Here is a 14105-nt window from a genome sequence, read left to right on the forward strand (position 1 = left end):
ATTATCTTGCTCATCTAACATACGGTACTTTTTGTGTCCATATTGCAGACGGCAACTCCAAACTAACATGGCAGTCAGACTGTGTGATGTGGCTTCTCTGCTTAGAAGTGGTTCGTGGGCAGCAGAGCCTTGGACCGGGGTCTGTGGGATTTTTCTTAAATTCTGTAGGCTACTTTTTTTTAGCATGTTGCAGGAGTGCTGAGGCCATACCAAACACTTGAACTTTTCATTTGGCATACGAATTATTCTTACATTTAACCTATTGCGGTATGGCCATCATTAGGATGTAAAGCACATTGCAATTTTAGTGGTATATGTAGTATCAGAACCTGCTTTTGTATGTAACTTTTATTATCTTAATTAGGATTTAGTGCAGCCTCAAAAGAGTGACAAGCTTTTTTAAAAACAAAAAACAAAAGTTTTGGTATGGTCTGAATACTAAGTTACCATAATTTTTTCATTCTGTTTACTATGTATTTTTTTGGTTACTAAATTTTGAAGTTATTTACAATTCCTGATGCTTAAAAAAATGTCAAAATTGTAAATCTGGCTGAAAATTATTTGCCCAGTAACTGTTGAAAGAGTTTGCATTCTGTGAACAGTTGTGTTGAGCCTATCAATGGAATATGCATTATTTGTAAAATATAGCACATTAGTATCATTTTATTCTGAGCAGATGGTCCTATAGCTGAGAGATGCTGTAATTTTCAGCGCACACAGCCTACTGCAGCTGTTCACTTGAATGTTGGCTTAGGAGCTCATTCTTGCCACCTGAGCATGGAAATAAATGTGCAATTAAGTGAGGAGTGTTTGTTGTCCCTGCTAAATCCTGCTAATTTCAGTCAATGAACATTTTATATTTCAAATGCCATCCCAGTGAGCTTTAGTCCGAATCTTGTATTTGGGTCTCATGTAGTCTCCACATATACCCTAAGTTTTTGATTAGTGATTTGTTTTAATTGGCCTTGGCCACTCTCATCTTGCAGATCATTGTTTTCCTGACTGCTGGACAAAGGTTAATCTCACATACATTTTCCTGTGGAAAGAGTGACCCTGGGCTAATATTCTATAAACTGGAACGGTTATGCTTTATTAGCAAATCTGAAACCTCCTTTCACAGTTTCAGATAAATTGGTTAATTATAATAAAATGCATATCTTGAATTGCTTCCGGTTGTTTTTTTTCCCCCAATACAGATTTCCAAAGGTTTCTTTATTTCTCTTCACCTCCCTAAAGTATTCTCTGAAAATACATACTTGAGATAGGTAGTTTGTAGCTTGCAGAGTAAAGAACCCATTTCTTTTGAAAAGGAAATGAAGTTTTGGAAGGGGTTATAGTTGGTTTGACATTTCATAGATAGGCTGGATTTTTGTCTCCTGTTTTTTATCCTGACAGCACGGCTCTTGTCCATTCTGACCAGTCTCAATCTGTTCAGTTGACCAGTCGCAATCTACCCTGTGCTGCCTTCTTTTATAAACATCTCTTGGCAGTAGAGTTCTTCCTGTTTGCTTATCCATGGTTATGCCCTTTTATTTTTCTTAGGCAATATGCTTTTTAAAAGATATTTTTCCCCCTCTTTTCTTGTAACAGCCTTTGCCTCTACTTTGCTTTTTAAAAAAATTTTTTAAATTTTACCTCAAATTCTTTGCCTTTTTATATGTTAAACCTTCCCTAAAACTAGCATCCTATCAATTCAGGATTGTCAGTTTTGTAGTTCTTTGTGGAACTGAAAGATGGATGGAATATGAAGGGTAATCCTTTCAGTGATGCTTGGATTTTTGGATTCCCCCACAATATTGGGTTCTAAAGTAGATTGTTTTTGGAAAATGGTTTTAGAGAATTTGGGGCTGTGGTTTGTAACTCTTGCTCAAAGAGCACAGAATTGCTTTTTAGGAAACTAGATCTAAATTTGCTTAGTAAGAGATTTTTAAAGTAGCCTGAACAATTTGAGGCCATTTTCCCCAACTGCTGTTTATTCTGTATTTGGAGTTTATAGAAGATACCTTATCACTTGTGTTTTCAACAGGCTTAGGTGCTCAAATGAAAATGCCTTGGGCTGGTCTGTTTGCAAAAGTTGACGCATTTGCATTGTTGTTTTGGTGAACTAGATAGGTTTTTTTGTTTTTCCTTTTAAAGTCTGAGTCAAGGCAAAATATCACTTGGCATTGTTTGGGGGATTTTATTTTGATGCTGTGGATCAGCTGCCTTGTTGGTGATCTTTAGCTGCCAAGGTTGACAAGAATGGCCTGTTAGATTCACAGGGTACACTAAGTACTCAGCTTATTCCCCAGGTTATCCTGCAAACCCTAACATAAGACATTTGCTATTTTCTTATTTCTTACCAATGACAGAGGTATGAGATATTGTCAATTAAAAACATTTTCAATATGTAACCAAAACAGTACATGTTGACAAATTTATAATTTTTCAAAGTACTCTTGCTCCTTGATTTTAATTAATGGATGTCTGTCAGTTTCGGAATAAACTCCTAGGCTAACTAAATATCTCTGCAAAGTTAGGGTTCTTTTTTTTTTTTTTAACTTTGTTTCTGGTAGCATGTTAAACACTTTTATTTTCTGGTATTTTTAGTCAGGATTTAATTCTGTGCCCTTTGCTACTAAATTTCCTCAACTCTGTGGACACAGCAGGTGAGTAAGGATTGTGAATAGACCCAGAATGGGGTTCTAGAGAATGTTAAAGATGTAAATTGTGCTTTCGTGCATGTGTGGAATATGTATGTGAAAAATACAGCTGTGATCTTAAATAGCTTAATGTGAAGTAAAAGTTAGCATAGGTGTTGTACTTTTTGAAGCTTTGTTGTAATTTCAGCAGGACGACTTGTGTTTAGTGACAAGTGTTTAAATTTTTGGATGGAATCTCTAATAGTTTGTGAAATATGAATTCTGACATGTCTTGTTTTCTCTGTTTTTAGCAGGTAATTGCTGCCATGGAAACACAACTGTCTAATGGGCCAACTTGCAATAACACAGCCAACGGTCCAACCACCATAAACAACAACTGCTCGTCACCAGTTGACTCCGGGAACACAGAGGACAGCAAGACCAACTTAATAGTCAACTACCTTCCTCAGAACATGACACAGGAGGAACTAAAGAGTCTTTTTGGGAGCATCGGTGAGATAGAGTCCTGTAAGCTTGTAAGAGACAAAATAACAGGTATGCAGTTTTAGATAAGGTTCCTCACATGTAAATGATTATGTTTCACGGTGTGAGAAAATTAAGTTTACTGCTTGTAAATCATGCAGTGCTAGAATTGTACACATCTAGATTTTCTCTCTCTGTTCTCTGGCTACATCAGCACTATGAAACTTTAAGTTTTAGATAGTTTTAAGTTTTTCTTTCAAAGCATAAAATATTTTTTATGAGCAGTATATATTTAACTAGATTTTTATATAATCTGAACTATACAATAACATTTTTGAAAATGTTTCAAAGTTGTACGTGTATCTGGAACAGCAAGCATCATGTTAACCTTTAGTTTTGAGCTTGCATGGTTTAACATTTCAACAATGAAATAAGGGGAGAATTGTGTTTAGCAGAGGAAAATGACCTTAAAATGTCCTTTTTCCTTAAGTCTCTGTAGTTTTGCTTATATATGACCAAGTAAATGGTAATACTGACATTGTCAGTGTATAAATACTTGTACAGATACAGTTTGAGTATGGCAAGATCTTAGCTTCTGTCTGTTAACAAGGAAAGGAAAAAGTGGTATCTGAGTGCTCCTTTTAAAAGATAAGAATGAAAGGATGAGTAATTTGGGTTTTAATAACAGCACATTTTGAATATTAGGTAGTAGAAAGTCTCTTTAGTATTTTGGAGGATTTGACTAAACTTTTAGAATAAAGCAAAACCTAAGTAAGTGTTTTTGACCATAGATGGGTTGATAGAGGAGTTGTTTGCAGACACTGAAAATGGATGAAATGTAGACAGACTGTAGCTTTTTCATGTTAAATATGAATGATGGTCATATCAGATGGTTTATCACCAGAATATTAAACTAAATATTTGAAATAAGCAGTTTGAGAAGTTGGACCAAGAATTTGAACTTTGACTGATCATGTGACCTTGGACATGTCAGCTGTTGGCTTCAGCTTCAGGTTTCCTTGGTAAAATGAGTTAGAAGGCAGAGGAAGGGGTCCCTAGCTAATTTCTGGAGTCAACTGTGACTTTTTATGGGATGGTACCTTTAGCTGTTCTTTTATCAAGAGAGAAGGGCTTATTGTCTCCAAAGTGACTTGGAGCTGTTAACCTAGGCTTGGCCTTGTGGTCATATTTACTTGAGATGCAGATTGAGGTTCACAAAAAGAATTTATTCATTAAAATCAAGTGAAAACCAAGTAAGACTTGTTTATCATCAATCCATAATTATATTTGAACTAATTATATTACTTAGATGTTCACCATGATAATCAGGAAGGTTTGTTTTTTGTTTTTGAATATTGATAATCAAATGGATAATATTTTTCCATTGCCCCCCAAATCAGTGTGAGCAGTATACATAAAATTTGTTTTTAAAAAAAAAAGTTATTGAAAAGTTGGGAAAAATAGAGAACAAAGACTTTTTATTAACATGTGTCTGTCCTGATACTGAATTTTATGTTTTTAGCAAAACAGCATCTTTTTATGTGTGCATTTTATAGCCGCTTTGACATAAATGTGATAAGTGGTGTTAAGGTTTTAATATAAATGAGATTTCTGGTTTGATTGCTTAGTTATCTTATTTAAAAAATGATGCTTGAATTGGTTGTAAAGGTCACGTTTTTTGTTACGATAGATGAAAGCAGTAAACAAATCATACATCCAGTCGTTCAGTCATGCATTGAATTAGGCATTTTCCCACAGGAAACACCTCACAGATTTTCATCTCTTACCTCTGGTCAGTCTTGAATTATCTTACTCTCTGTTGTTAACCTTTTGCTAGAGCTGTTATGTGGCAAAGTTGGATAAATGTGATTTCTTTGTCTTCATGCCCTTAGCTTCTCTGGCTCTGTTTGGAGGGTGGTGATAATAGAACCACAGTGCCGAGTAATATGAAGTAGTGCATGGTTAGGTACTTAGGTGCTGCCAAAGCATGTTAATACTTGGTGTTCATTCACTTCCCCACCCCTTGACCTTTTCGTGGAGAGCTGGATAATGAAGGTTTGCATCCTAGTAAAATTCTGTTTAAAATCTCTCACAAGCAAACCGAGTACCCAAGTAAAAGAATAGTAAGCACCAAAGATCAAAAGCTGTTTTTGCTAAGCTTAGTTCCATGAGATTTAGTCATAAATACTCCTCAAAACAAGTGTTCCACTAACAGACAAGTTTGAGAAAAAATGCACTCCATAGTTCACTGCTTAAGAACCATACTGCAGATAATTTATATTAAAAATTATGTTAAAATCCTGCAGTAAAGAAACCAGTTTGATTTACTGTTCCACCCATCTTATTTAATCATAGAACTCTGGGGAGGGGGTGCTATCTCCACGACCCTAGAATTCCATTGAACGTGTTACTTTGGAAGTCATTTGCTAACTAGTTATCAGACAATCTGTAATTCTGCCATAAAACCTGTTCACATCAATAAAATATGAACATGTTTCATGAAGTGAACATCCATGATAATGAAAGAGTTGAGTAGACCCATTAGAATACTGAGGACCTCTTCTGTTAACCCTGTTTTGACTCGGACCGCTAACATATTATTCTTGGTATGGGTTAAATCAGCGTTCAGAAGGTTCTGACTCCTTTAGCTTCAAACATGGTTACTTTAGATTTTTTTGTAGTTGTGTTACTCTGAGTTTCTTAGTAAATACTTATATTGAACAAAATAGTACATAGATTTCTGAAACTGGGTTTAGAATTGTTACACTTGGCAAAGTGGGCATATCTTCTGAAGAAGCTACTGTTAACATATCTCTGAAAAGGTTTTGAAAGAATCTGTGGGGATTTGAACCCCACTCTGGTATTTAGCATTAGTCATCTTGAGCAGTTTTTCAGTATATGCTTTTACAGTCGGGGCAGAGTTTTTCAGTCACTCTAATTATCCAACTTACTCTATTTCCTGGGGTAGCTAGTGGGCCAGCTCCTGCTATCTAATTTTGTAGGAGCATTTAATTGATTGGGTTGTAAGAAAACTGGGATCACTCTGTGCGAAGAAAATTTAAATCCCCCTCCCCCCACTTTTCACTTGTGTTAAGTCTTTATTTAAATAATGCTAAAATTAGGAAACTCTTATCTTAACTACAAAATACCTAGTTAGGAAAGTGTGTGCCTCTTTCCTAAGTCCTAAAAGTATATAATTTTTAGTTTGTGTCAGTGTTAGCAGATTAATCCACTATTTTGAAAATATGAGGATTAGGGAACTACATTAAAAAACATCTTCGGTTTCAAATACAGTAATCTTCTCACTGGTCGAGATGCTGTTTATCACGTCGTTTGTCAGGCCCTTGCTTTGGGCTCATGCCAGCTCTGTGCTCTACCCTGTTTCCCATCTATAGGCATTAAATATGAGACGCTTCTGCTGTTTGTACAGCATGGCTGACGTCGTTTGGTCCCTCTGAGTTCTCAAATGCACTTCAGAGTCCTTGACACCTGCTGATGCTGCATTCTAGAGGAGTGAAATGGATTTTGTGATGCAAGGAATGAATAATAGAGCGTTGGAACTGGAAAAACCCTTGAGGTGACCTTAGCCAACTCCCTCACTGACCAGAGATGAGAGGCCTAGGTTTGCTGACATGTCGAGTTCAAGATTACATGTCCATTAAGTGGCAGAGCAGGGACCCTAATTCTGGTTTTCTCATTCTTTCTGAGCATGTCTCCTCCTTGCCTTGTTGTTGGAGGGCCAGAGCTCTTCAAAACCTAAGCATAGGGCCAGCAGTTGAATTTCTAGTGAAACACATAACTTTTCTAGGATCACACAGGGGCATCATCTGGTGAGTGGTGAGTCTTCCACAAAAGGAGAATGGAAGACTTTTAAGGGTCAAGGACTGAGGGATACCTAACAACACGATCATCCATGCTTCTCTAGAAACTTTATAATCCCTGATTGTCAGTTTAGGTAGTCTAGCCCAGTGACTGCACGACCCAAGTCTGGCTGCACATCTTTACCTGAGGGAATTTTTAAAAATAAAGACTTTGGAGGCCTTGAAAATCTGTTGTCAAGAAGGCTCTCTCAGTGATTTGATGGGGCAGTCAATTCAGTATTTAAAGTCTGGTCAGTAGAATACCTGCTTTGGAGTCACTTGGGATGACTGTCAGAAATGCAAGTTCCAGGGCCCTGCCCAGACCTACCTAGGGAATCGGTCTATTCAGGGAGGGCCTGAAATGTGGGAATTACCTGGGAGTTACGGACTTCTTTTTCCTGAACATTTTGCAGGGATATCCAGGTTTATCTTATTTCTGGCTGGAAGTGGGTGGGACAGGTGGGTATGATTGCAATGCCCAACTGTATGGCAAACTTAAGTGTCAGATGCTGTTCCCTCTCCAACTTTTGATCTCTTGGGTTTCAGGACTAGAAACATTGAGTGTAGAAGTCACTGGGCTGTGTCTTTACTGAATACCCGACCTGTCCCTAGAAGAGTGTGTGTGTGTGTGTGTGTGTGTGTAGGTATGTATGTGTGCACGTGTGTGTCTGTAAGTGTGTAATCAGTTTTTAAAACTCTAGGGTAGTTTGTTCTGTGGCTGTTAACTTTGCCTTCCAAAAGAGGAGGTAAGAGAATTACAGTTGAAGACCTCAGGAAATGAGTGTTGCTGTTTCACATCTTAATGTGATAGCTTCACTCTTAACCTAGGAATTGTTGAGGTGGGTCCTGTGCTGACTCCATAAGCTGCCAATTAGAAGCTTTCAGACAAAAGGAAAAAACAAAAGGCAAAAACAGACATAAAGAAATACAAATTACAGGGGCCCAGAAGAGGGGCTTTGCAGATGTAGATTATCTCTGGACAGGCAGTGCCTTGGATAGGAACACAGACCTCTTTTTTTCCTCCCTTCCTGAGATCCCATGTGGTGAAGTCTCATACAAAACATGAGGGATCTTAGCTAGGTTTAACTTATGTCTTTGTTGCTTCCTGAAAACTTGAAAGTTAGTTTTTAATGCTGGTTTATTTTATGAGGATTATATGATTTTCAAACTTTATTTTGACAGCATGGTATTTCCCCCTCTTTTTAAAAGCAATCTTAGCTCCTCAGGATTGAAAGAGATAAGTGGTATTTTATTAGTCTAATGCATACCTTCAAATTTAATAGCTTTTTTTTTTTTTTAACTGTGATGAAGTCAGTCACAGTGAGCCCAAGGCGGTGATGAACATTAATTTGAGAAATGTGGTTTTGTGCATCAGTTGTAGTCTTTAGGTCAGCTGATAGTTGTTAGGTATTCATAGTATCAAGAGGTTAAGAATCCTGATTCTTGCAGACAAGTGGTTGAAAAGAGCAGGATGGTTGAGTGAGTTGGTGGGTGATGGTAGTTTAATAAATACCTCATTTTTGCTGACTCTGGGTGTATTTAGTTAGAAATTTGGCACAAAGGCTGGGCTTATGCCCAGGTGTTCACAAAACAAGAAATCTTGGCAGCACAGGGTAAATGCATTGCTGCCGAGTATATTAACTGTGGAATATAATATGTTTGAATATGTCCATCTTTAGGTTTTAGTGGCTAAATTTGTATAAAATGAAATTCATATAAAATAAGATGAAATTTATTTTTTCATGGTATTGAAGAAACTATCAATGTGCTATTGAAGAAACTATTTATTAGTATATCTTAAAATTACTTTTCTGTGTACCCTTGTTTCTTCCAAAAGTCATGACCAGTCATTTCAAAAATCTGATGTTGCAAATTGAGCTTTTTATAAAGTTTCAGGGGAAAACTATAAAATTTATTCTTTTAGCTTTGTTTTTCCACTCAGACCTTTAACTTGGTGTTTTGTAGAATAATTTTCAAAGTGTCAGTATTGATTATAGGATTTAAGAAACTAAATACATTGATTTTTAAATTTTAATTTTTTATTCATTGTCAGGGAGAAAAAACTTTTTCTGTACCCTCTTAATTTGCAAGCCCCCAATTACTGAACCTAACAAAAGACAGGTTACACAGTGTTATATATCCACTGTATCTCAATAAAATCAGGGAGAAAAGGGCTTACCAGAGTGGCAATATGGTTTTTACTAATATTTCACATGCATTGGAAGTTCACAGAAAAGAACTGAAACAAAGAAGTGACTAGTCTCTGGGGCTTGTATGCCATTTTAATAAAACAGAGGGGATTTGGGTTCTGAGAGTGGATAAACTGCAGGTAATGACCAAGAAAATATATAGGGGGAAACTAATGGAAGATGAGAACGATTTTAGCAGGGTTTATTTATGCAGCTTCATCTTGGTGCTGGTTCTCCATCTCCATTGTAAGAGTGGCTCTCCTCTTCCTGGTAGAGGAGAGGGGAACACTTTCACAAGGGAAGTTTATAACCTGTTTTTAGGCAGAAAAAGCTAGGGGAGAGAAGAGTATCTGTTGATTCTTAATTGCCTTTAACTCAAAATAATCCTTGTAGCCTATAAGTTTGGGGTGAAGGGACAGGGCATATTCTGACTCTCTCCACTATGAAATAAGTTTAATTCTCAGCAAACTGCGACAGCAGTTTCTTCTGATTGTTGCTGTTGTTCAGTCGCTACGTTGTGTTGACTCCTTGCGATCCTATGGACTGCAGGGCGCCAGGCTTCCCTGGCCTGCACTGTCTCCTAGAGTTTGTTCAACTCATGTCCACTGAGTCGGTGACGCCGTCCAGCCATCTCATCCTCTGTCACCCCCTTCTCCTTCTGCCTTCAGTCTTTCCCAGCAGCAGGGTCTTTTCCAATTTTGGAATGTGGGGACAGGACATATTCTAACTCTCTTCATTATGAAATAAGACTAACTCTCAGCAAACTGAAATAGAAAAGTTTCTTCTTCTGATAGTCTGTGGTAATGAAACCTTTAAATGACTAGTTTCTGAAAGGAAAAATATCTATTGTGAGGATATGGACAAGTTTGGAAGAGAACCATTCTCAATTAATTTGTAAATTATCTGTATTTTTGTTTCTTTCTTTTCTTGATGGTGATCTTTGTATTGCTTTGTTTTATTCCATGAGGAAAAAAAAAAATGAAGTGTATTGTAACTCCCAAGAACAGGTTACCTAGTTTCTCGGCAGCTTTTGAGGAGCTTCCCTGGTGGCTCAGATGGTAAAGTCTGCCTGCAGGGTCAGAGACCTGGGTTTGATCTTTAGGTCAGGAGGATTATCTGGAGGAGGAAATGGCAACCCACTCCAGTATTCTTTCCTGGAGAATCCCACGGACAGAGGAGCCTGGTGGGCTAACAGCCCATGGGGTCACATAGAGTCAGACACAATCGAGTGACGAACTCTTTCACTTTCTTTCACTTTACTGTGAACATGAGATGGAACCTGTTGGTTAAATAAAGTTGAGTTTTGACTTTATACTTTTTTAGTCCTTGTTGCCCCTGAGACATACCTGTTTTGCCAGTAGATTAGGAACGTAGTGTTTTAGTGCCCTTGACTTTTTCCCTTAATTAGTTTGATACAAAACACAAACTTTGTTAATGTATTCAGATGTAAGTATACAGTTGAAATTCTTCTGTGAGCATTTCTTCTGTTAAATTATAGCAAGATGTGAACGCCCTTAGTGTTCTTCGGACTTTTCCATGATGTTTCTTCTAGTTTTTGTCTACTTGTACTTTGGAAAAAGTATACATACACACATCTGTACCTCAAGTGATGTAAAATAGAAACCATTTTCAATTATTACTTAGTAGCTGTCATCATAATGATGGAAAATGTAGATGAGAAAAAAGATGGTGAACGAAATGGGAGAATATACAGAACAAATTCTGACCCAGGAATCCCTCCTCTGTTTTAATCTATAGAATGTTAAAATCCTGTTTTTCTGGAATGCAGTTGATTTATCCATCTGTTTTTCTTACGATGGTTTTTTTCTGTTATACTACCTTATCTATTGCACCTGCCCTTGCTTTTTTAACTTTCTAAATTACGAGTACAGCAGAGTGTTTTTATTTTGCACCTGTTGAAGCATTTTAAGTATTTCTTGAACAGAATAGTGGATGATTGAAACTAAAGCTGTGCTTCAGCATACACCTCCTTCCTCTGTGCTTGTTTTAAGGTACTTGCTTTCGCTTGAGTCCACTGCTGCTACGGGATTTTGAGAGCTGAGGAAACCATGAGTGTCTTTTTACAACTAAAAGCGCTAACTTTAAAAAATACTTTCTGACATTTTACTTGTGAGTGTCTTTTGATCTGTCGGGCCTGTGCAGTGGCTCGGTTAGCATGTTTTACTTTAAAAAAAAAAAAAAAAATAGTAATTTTTTGGCTGTGCTGCCTGGCTTGCAGGATCTTAGTTCCCTGACCAGGGGTTGAACCTGGGCTGTGGCAGTGAAAGCCTCCTAACTACTGGACTGCCAGGGAATTCCTTAGCGTGTTTTACTTATTAATGTATCTGGTTTTGCTTCTTAAAGTATCAGAATGTCAATATTTTGACATCATTGGATATCCCTTTATTGCTGATGGTATCTTCATACATTTTTTGAGGGACTTTAAGCTGCATTGGCAGCTCCTCCCAAGTATTATGAAGAGATGGAGTCTCATTTAAAACTACCTTTTTTGTGTTTAACTACCCAGTAATCTCTTATATCACCTTAGGTAATTGAAGGGTCATAGCAGAGGCCACGGTCTAGGACCTGCTGTCCTCCCTGTTGGAGGACCTCTGCCCATCCCAGAGGGTCTTAGGCGCAGCCTCCCTTGTCCAGTGCAGTCCTGTGACTCAGCCTGGACCAGCCCTGAGCCAGAGCACAGAGTAAGTCTGTTCAACCAGAAGAACCATTAGGGCTTCCCTATTTTTCAGATCAGCTGTGATCCACTCCTAGCATGCTCTGCCCATACTGACGAAGATCATTTGTTTGGAATCCAAACAGTTGAATATGGTGCCCTGAAGCCCAGAGCCCCTGGGGTAGGCTGAGTGTGAAGAGGGGACACAGCCATCTCAACCTCTTAGGGCTCAGGAGACTGCTTGGCCACTTCAAAAGAAGAGGGGAGAAGTTGGGGTTTAAACTGTGTTGTTAAGCGTTCCTTCCCATCTTTCCATGAAAGGGACTTTGAATGCAGTGGTAATAGGATTTACCAAACTCTTGTGTATACCAGGGTTGTTATTAGCTTAACTTGGGATCAGGTTGTTGGGATTAACAAAGAAATGAGACAAAATGCTTGCTATCTTCAACTCCCTTGCTAGGGAGATGGGCTAAGGAGCACAGATTTTCGATGTTTTAGCCTAGAAAGAACATGTTGCATTTACGTTCAAATAAAGGCCTAGCCATTTCCTTGTGTTGTAGTGTTGAATTATTTGACTCTGAACTTGTTTCTTCCAATAAAGTGCCTTTCTCTCTCTCCCCAGTCCCTTATTCATTCAGTTAGAAGACAATTGCAGATGTTTTTTTCCTCCAGGCAAACTGATTGAAAAAAAAAAAAATCAAATCTTTGATTTTTCTCATGATGTGGAAAGTTCGCAAAACATTTTCTCTTCTTTGCTTTCTAGATGACTTGACCAACAGAATTGATTTTCTAGGGATGGGACAAAGTGGGACTAGGAAGTACAAGTCAGGACTTGGGAGCCCAGAAAGATGATTAATGACATTACACCAGCCTCTGTGAACTGGAGCACTGGAGTGTAGAGTTATTGCTCTGTGTGGTATTGTGTAACTGTTATTCAGAATGAATTAGCTTGACTTAAAATATGAAGGTACTCTCAGCCAAGCTTCCCCAGTGGACTGTTAACTGGCCTGGAAGGTCAGCACGTTGTTAAATTGAGCCATGAGGTATCAGATGAAAACTAACTGAGGCTTGTTTTCACTGTTACTGATAGCTTCTTCCTTAAGATTAATACCCCTGTAATGTAAATCATAAATACCAGTACTATATATTCTGATTTCATCAAGTAAGATTTTGAAGAAGAGAAATGAAGGGATCTGTGTGTTTGGATGTTAAGAAGCCCAGTGTTTCTGTAGTGTTAGGAGATCAGAGGACTTAGGGAAAAAAAATTGCTGTCCCTTGATTTTCTTTTGTTGAAATAGTCATTGAAAATATTTAAAGCATTGCCTTATTCAGTCATCACAGACTTTACAGATTCCAGTTTGTGTAAATGGGGGGTGGCGATTTCCATGAGGGCATGGTTAACTTAGCAGATGCAATTTTACATCTTGTTTTCCTTTTTTTGTTAAATCCTTATGCATATTGTGAATTAGAGTTTATTTTTAGCTCTTAATGAGTTCTTTCCTCATCATTGTACTTTTTGTTGAAACTCTGTTTTCTACATAACACTTTGATTTTGAAGGGGGAGTTTATATAGCTCACAAGTCCTGTATCTATCCCCAGTCTCCACTCCAGTTCAACTAGAATTTGTATTTTTTCATTTGCAGTAATAGATCTGGTTATCTGTTACTTTGTAGAGTAAGTGTGGTGATGCCATTGACTCTTCACCACCTATTTGACCTTTGCAATTTATCCTGAGAAAGTTAGATTTAAAGGAGGCATAGCTGCTTGTAAACAGATAAACCAGAATTATTTCATTGTATTCAAGGTCACTGGAGCCTGAAGGAGCAATTTTATTTCTTTATATTTTGATGCTTTACATTCAATCTTAAGGAGTCACTGGGTCATTAACACAGTAGCTTCCAAGATACTGTGTTCTGAATCCTTCTTCCTGACCCTGGTGCTTGTCTCTGAGAGCTTTTTTCATACCACTAAAATGAATTACACTTTGCTTTCAGTCCACTTGAATAAAATGTACCTAAATAGGCTGGTTATGGTGTGTCAAATCAGTTGACTTCTCTCCTCCTGTAAAATAAAGGTGCTTTCCTAAATGATCTGAAGTCTTACCTAGCCCTGGATTTCTGTGACCTTTCTCCTTTGTGAACAGAACTGCAAAGTTAACTCTTCAGCATAGTGCGGAGGGATTCTGACATGTATGGTGCAGAATCATTCTGCTTCTCAGGCAGAATGATTTGGGATCTAACATTTAAGCTCAAGATATTTAACTAGGGTTTTTTTTTTT

General features: G+C 37.7%; 1 protein-coding gene across 6 annotated transcripts in view; it reads left to right on the plus strand.

The window, feature by feature from the left end:
* The window catches only part of ELAVL2 (ELAV like RNA binding protein 2), a 141552-nt gene that overhangs the window by 61195 nt on the left and 66252 nt on the right, over positions 1-14105 (plus strand). For 4 of the 6 annotated variants that reach the window (XM_024996059.2, XM_024996060.2, XM_024996061.2 and 1 more), the window contains exons 2-3: positions 49-139; positions 2933-3176. In XM_024996059.2, the coding sequence (XP_024851827.1) occupies positions 68-139; positions 2933-3176 (316 nt within the window). In that variant the 5' untranslated portion in view covers positions 49-67. The remainder of the gene's footprint in view (positions 1-48; positions 140-2932; positions 3177-14105) is intronic. The other 2 variants (XM_059889359.1, XM_024996063.2) reach the window with 1 other exon arrangement.

Source organism: Bos taurus, chromosome 8 (genome assembly GCF_002263795.3).
Source record: "Bos taurus isolate L1 Dominette 01449 registration number 42190680 breed Hereford chromosome 8, ARS-UCD2.0, whole genome shotgun sequence".
Lineage (NCBI taxonomy): Eukaryota > Metazoa > Chordata > Mammalia > Artiodactyla > Bovidae > Bos > Bos taurus.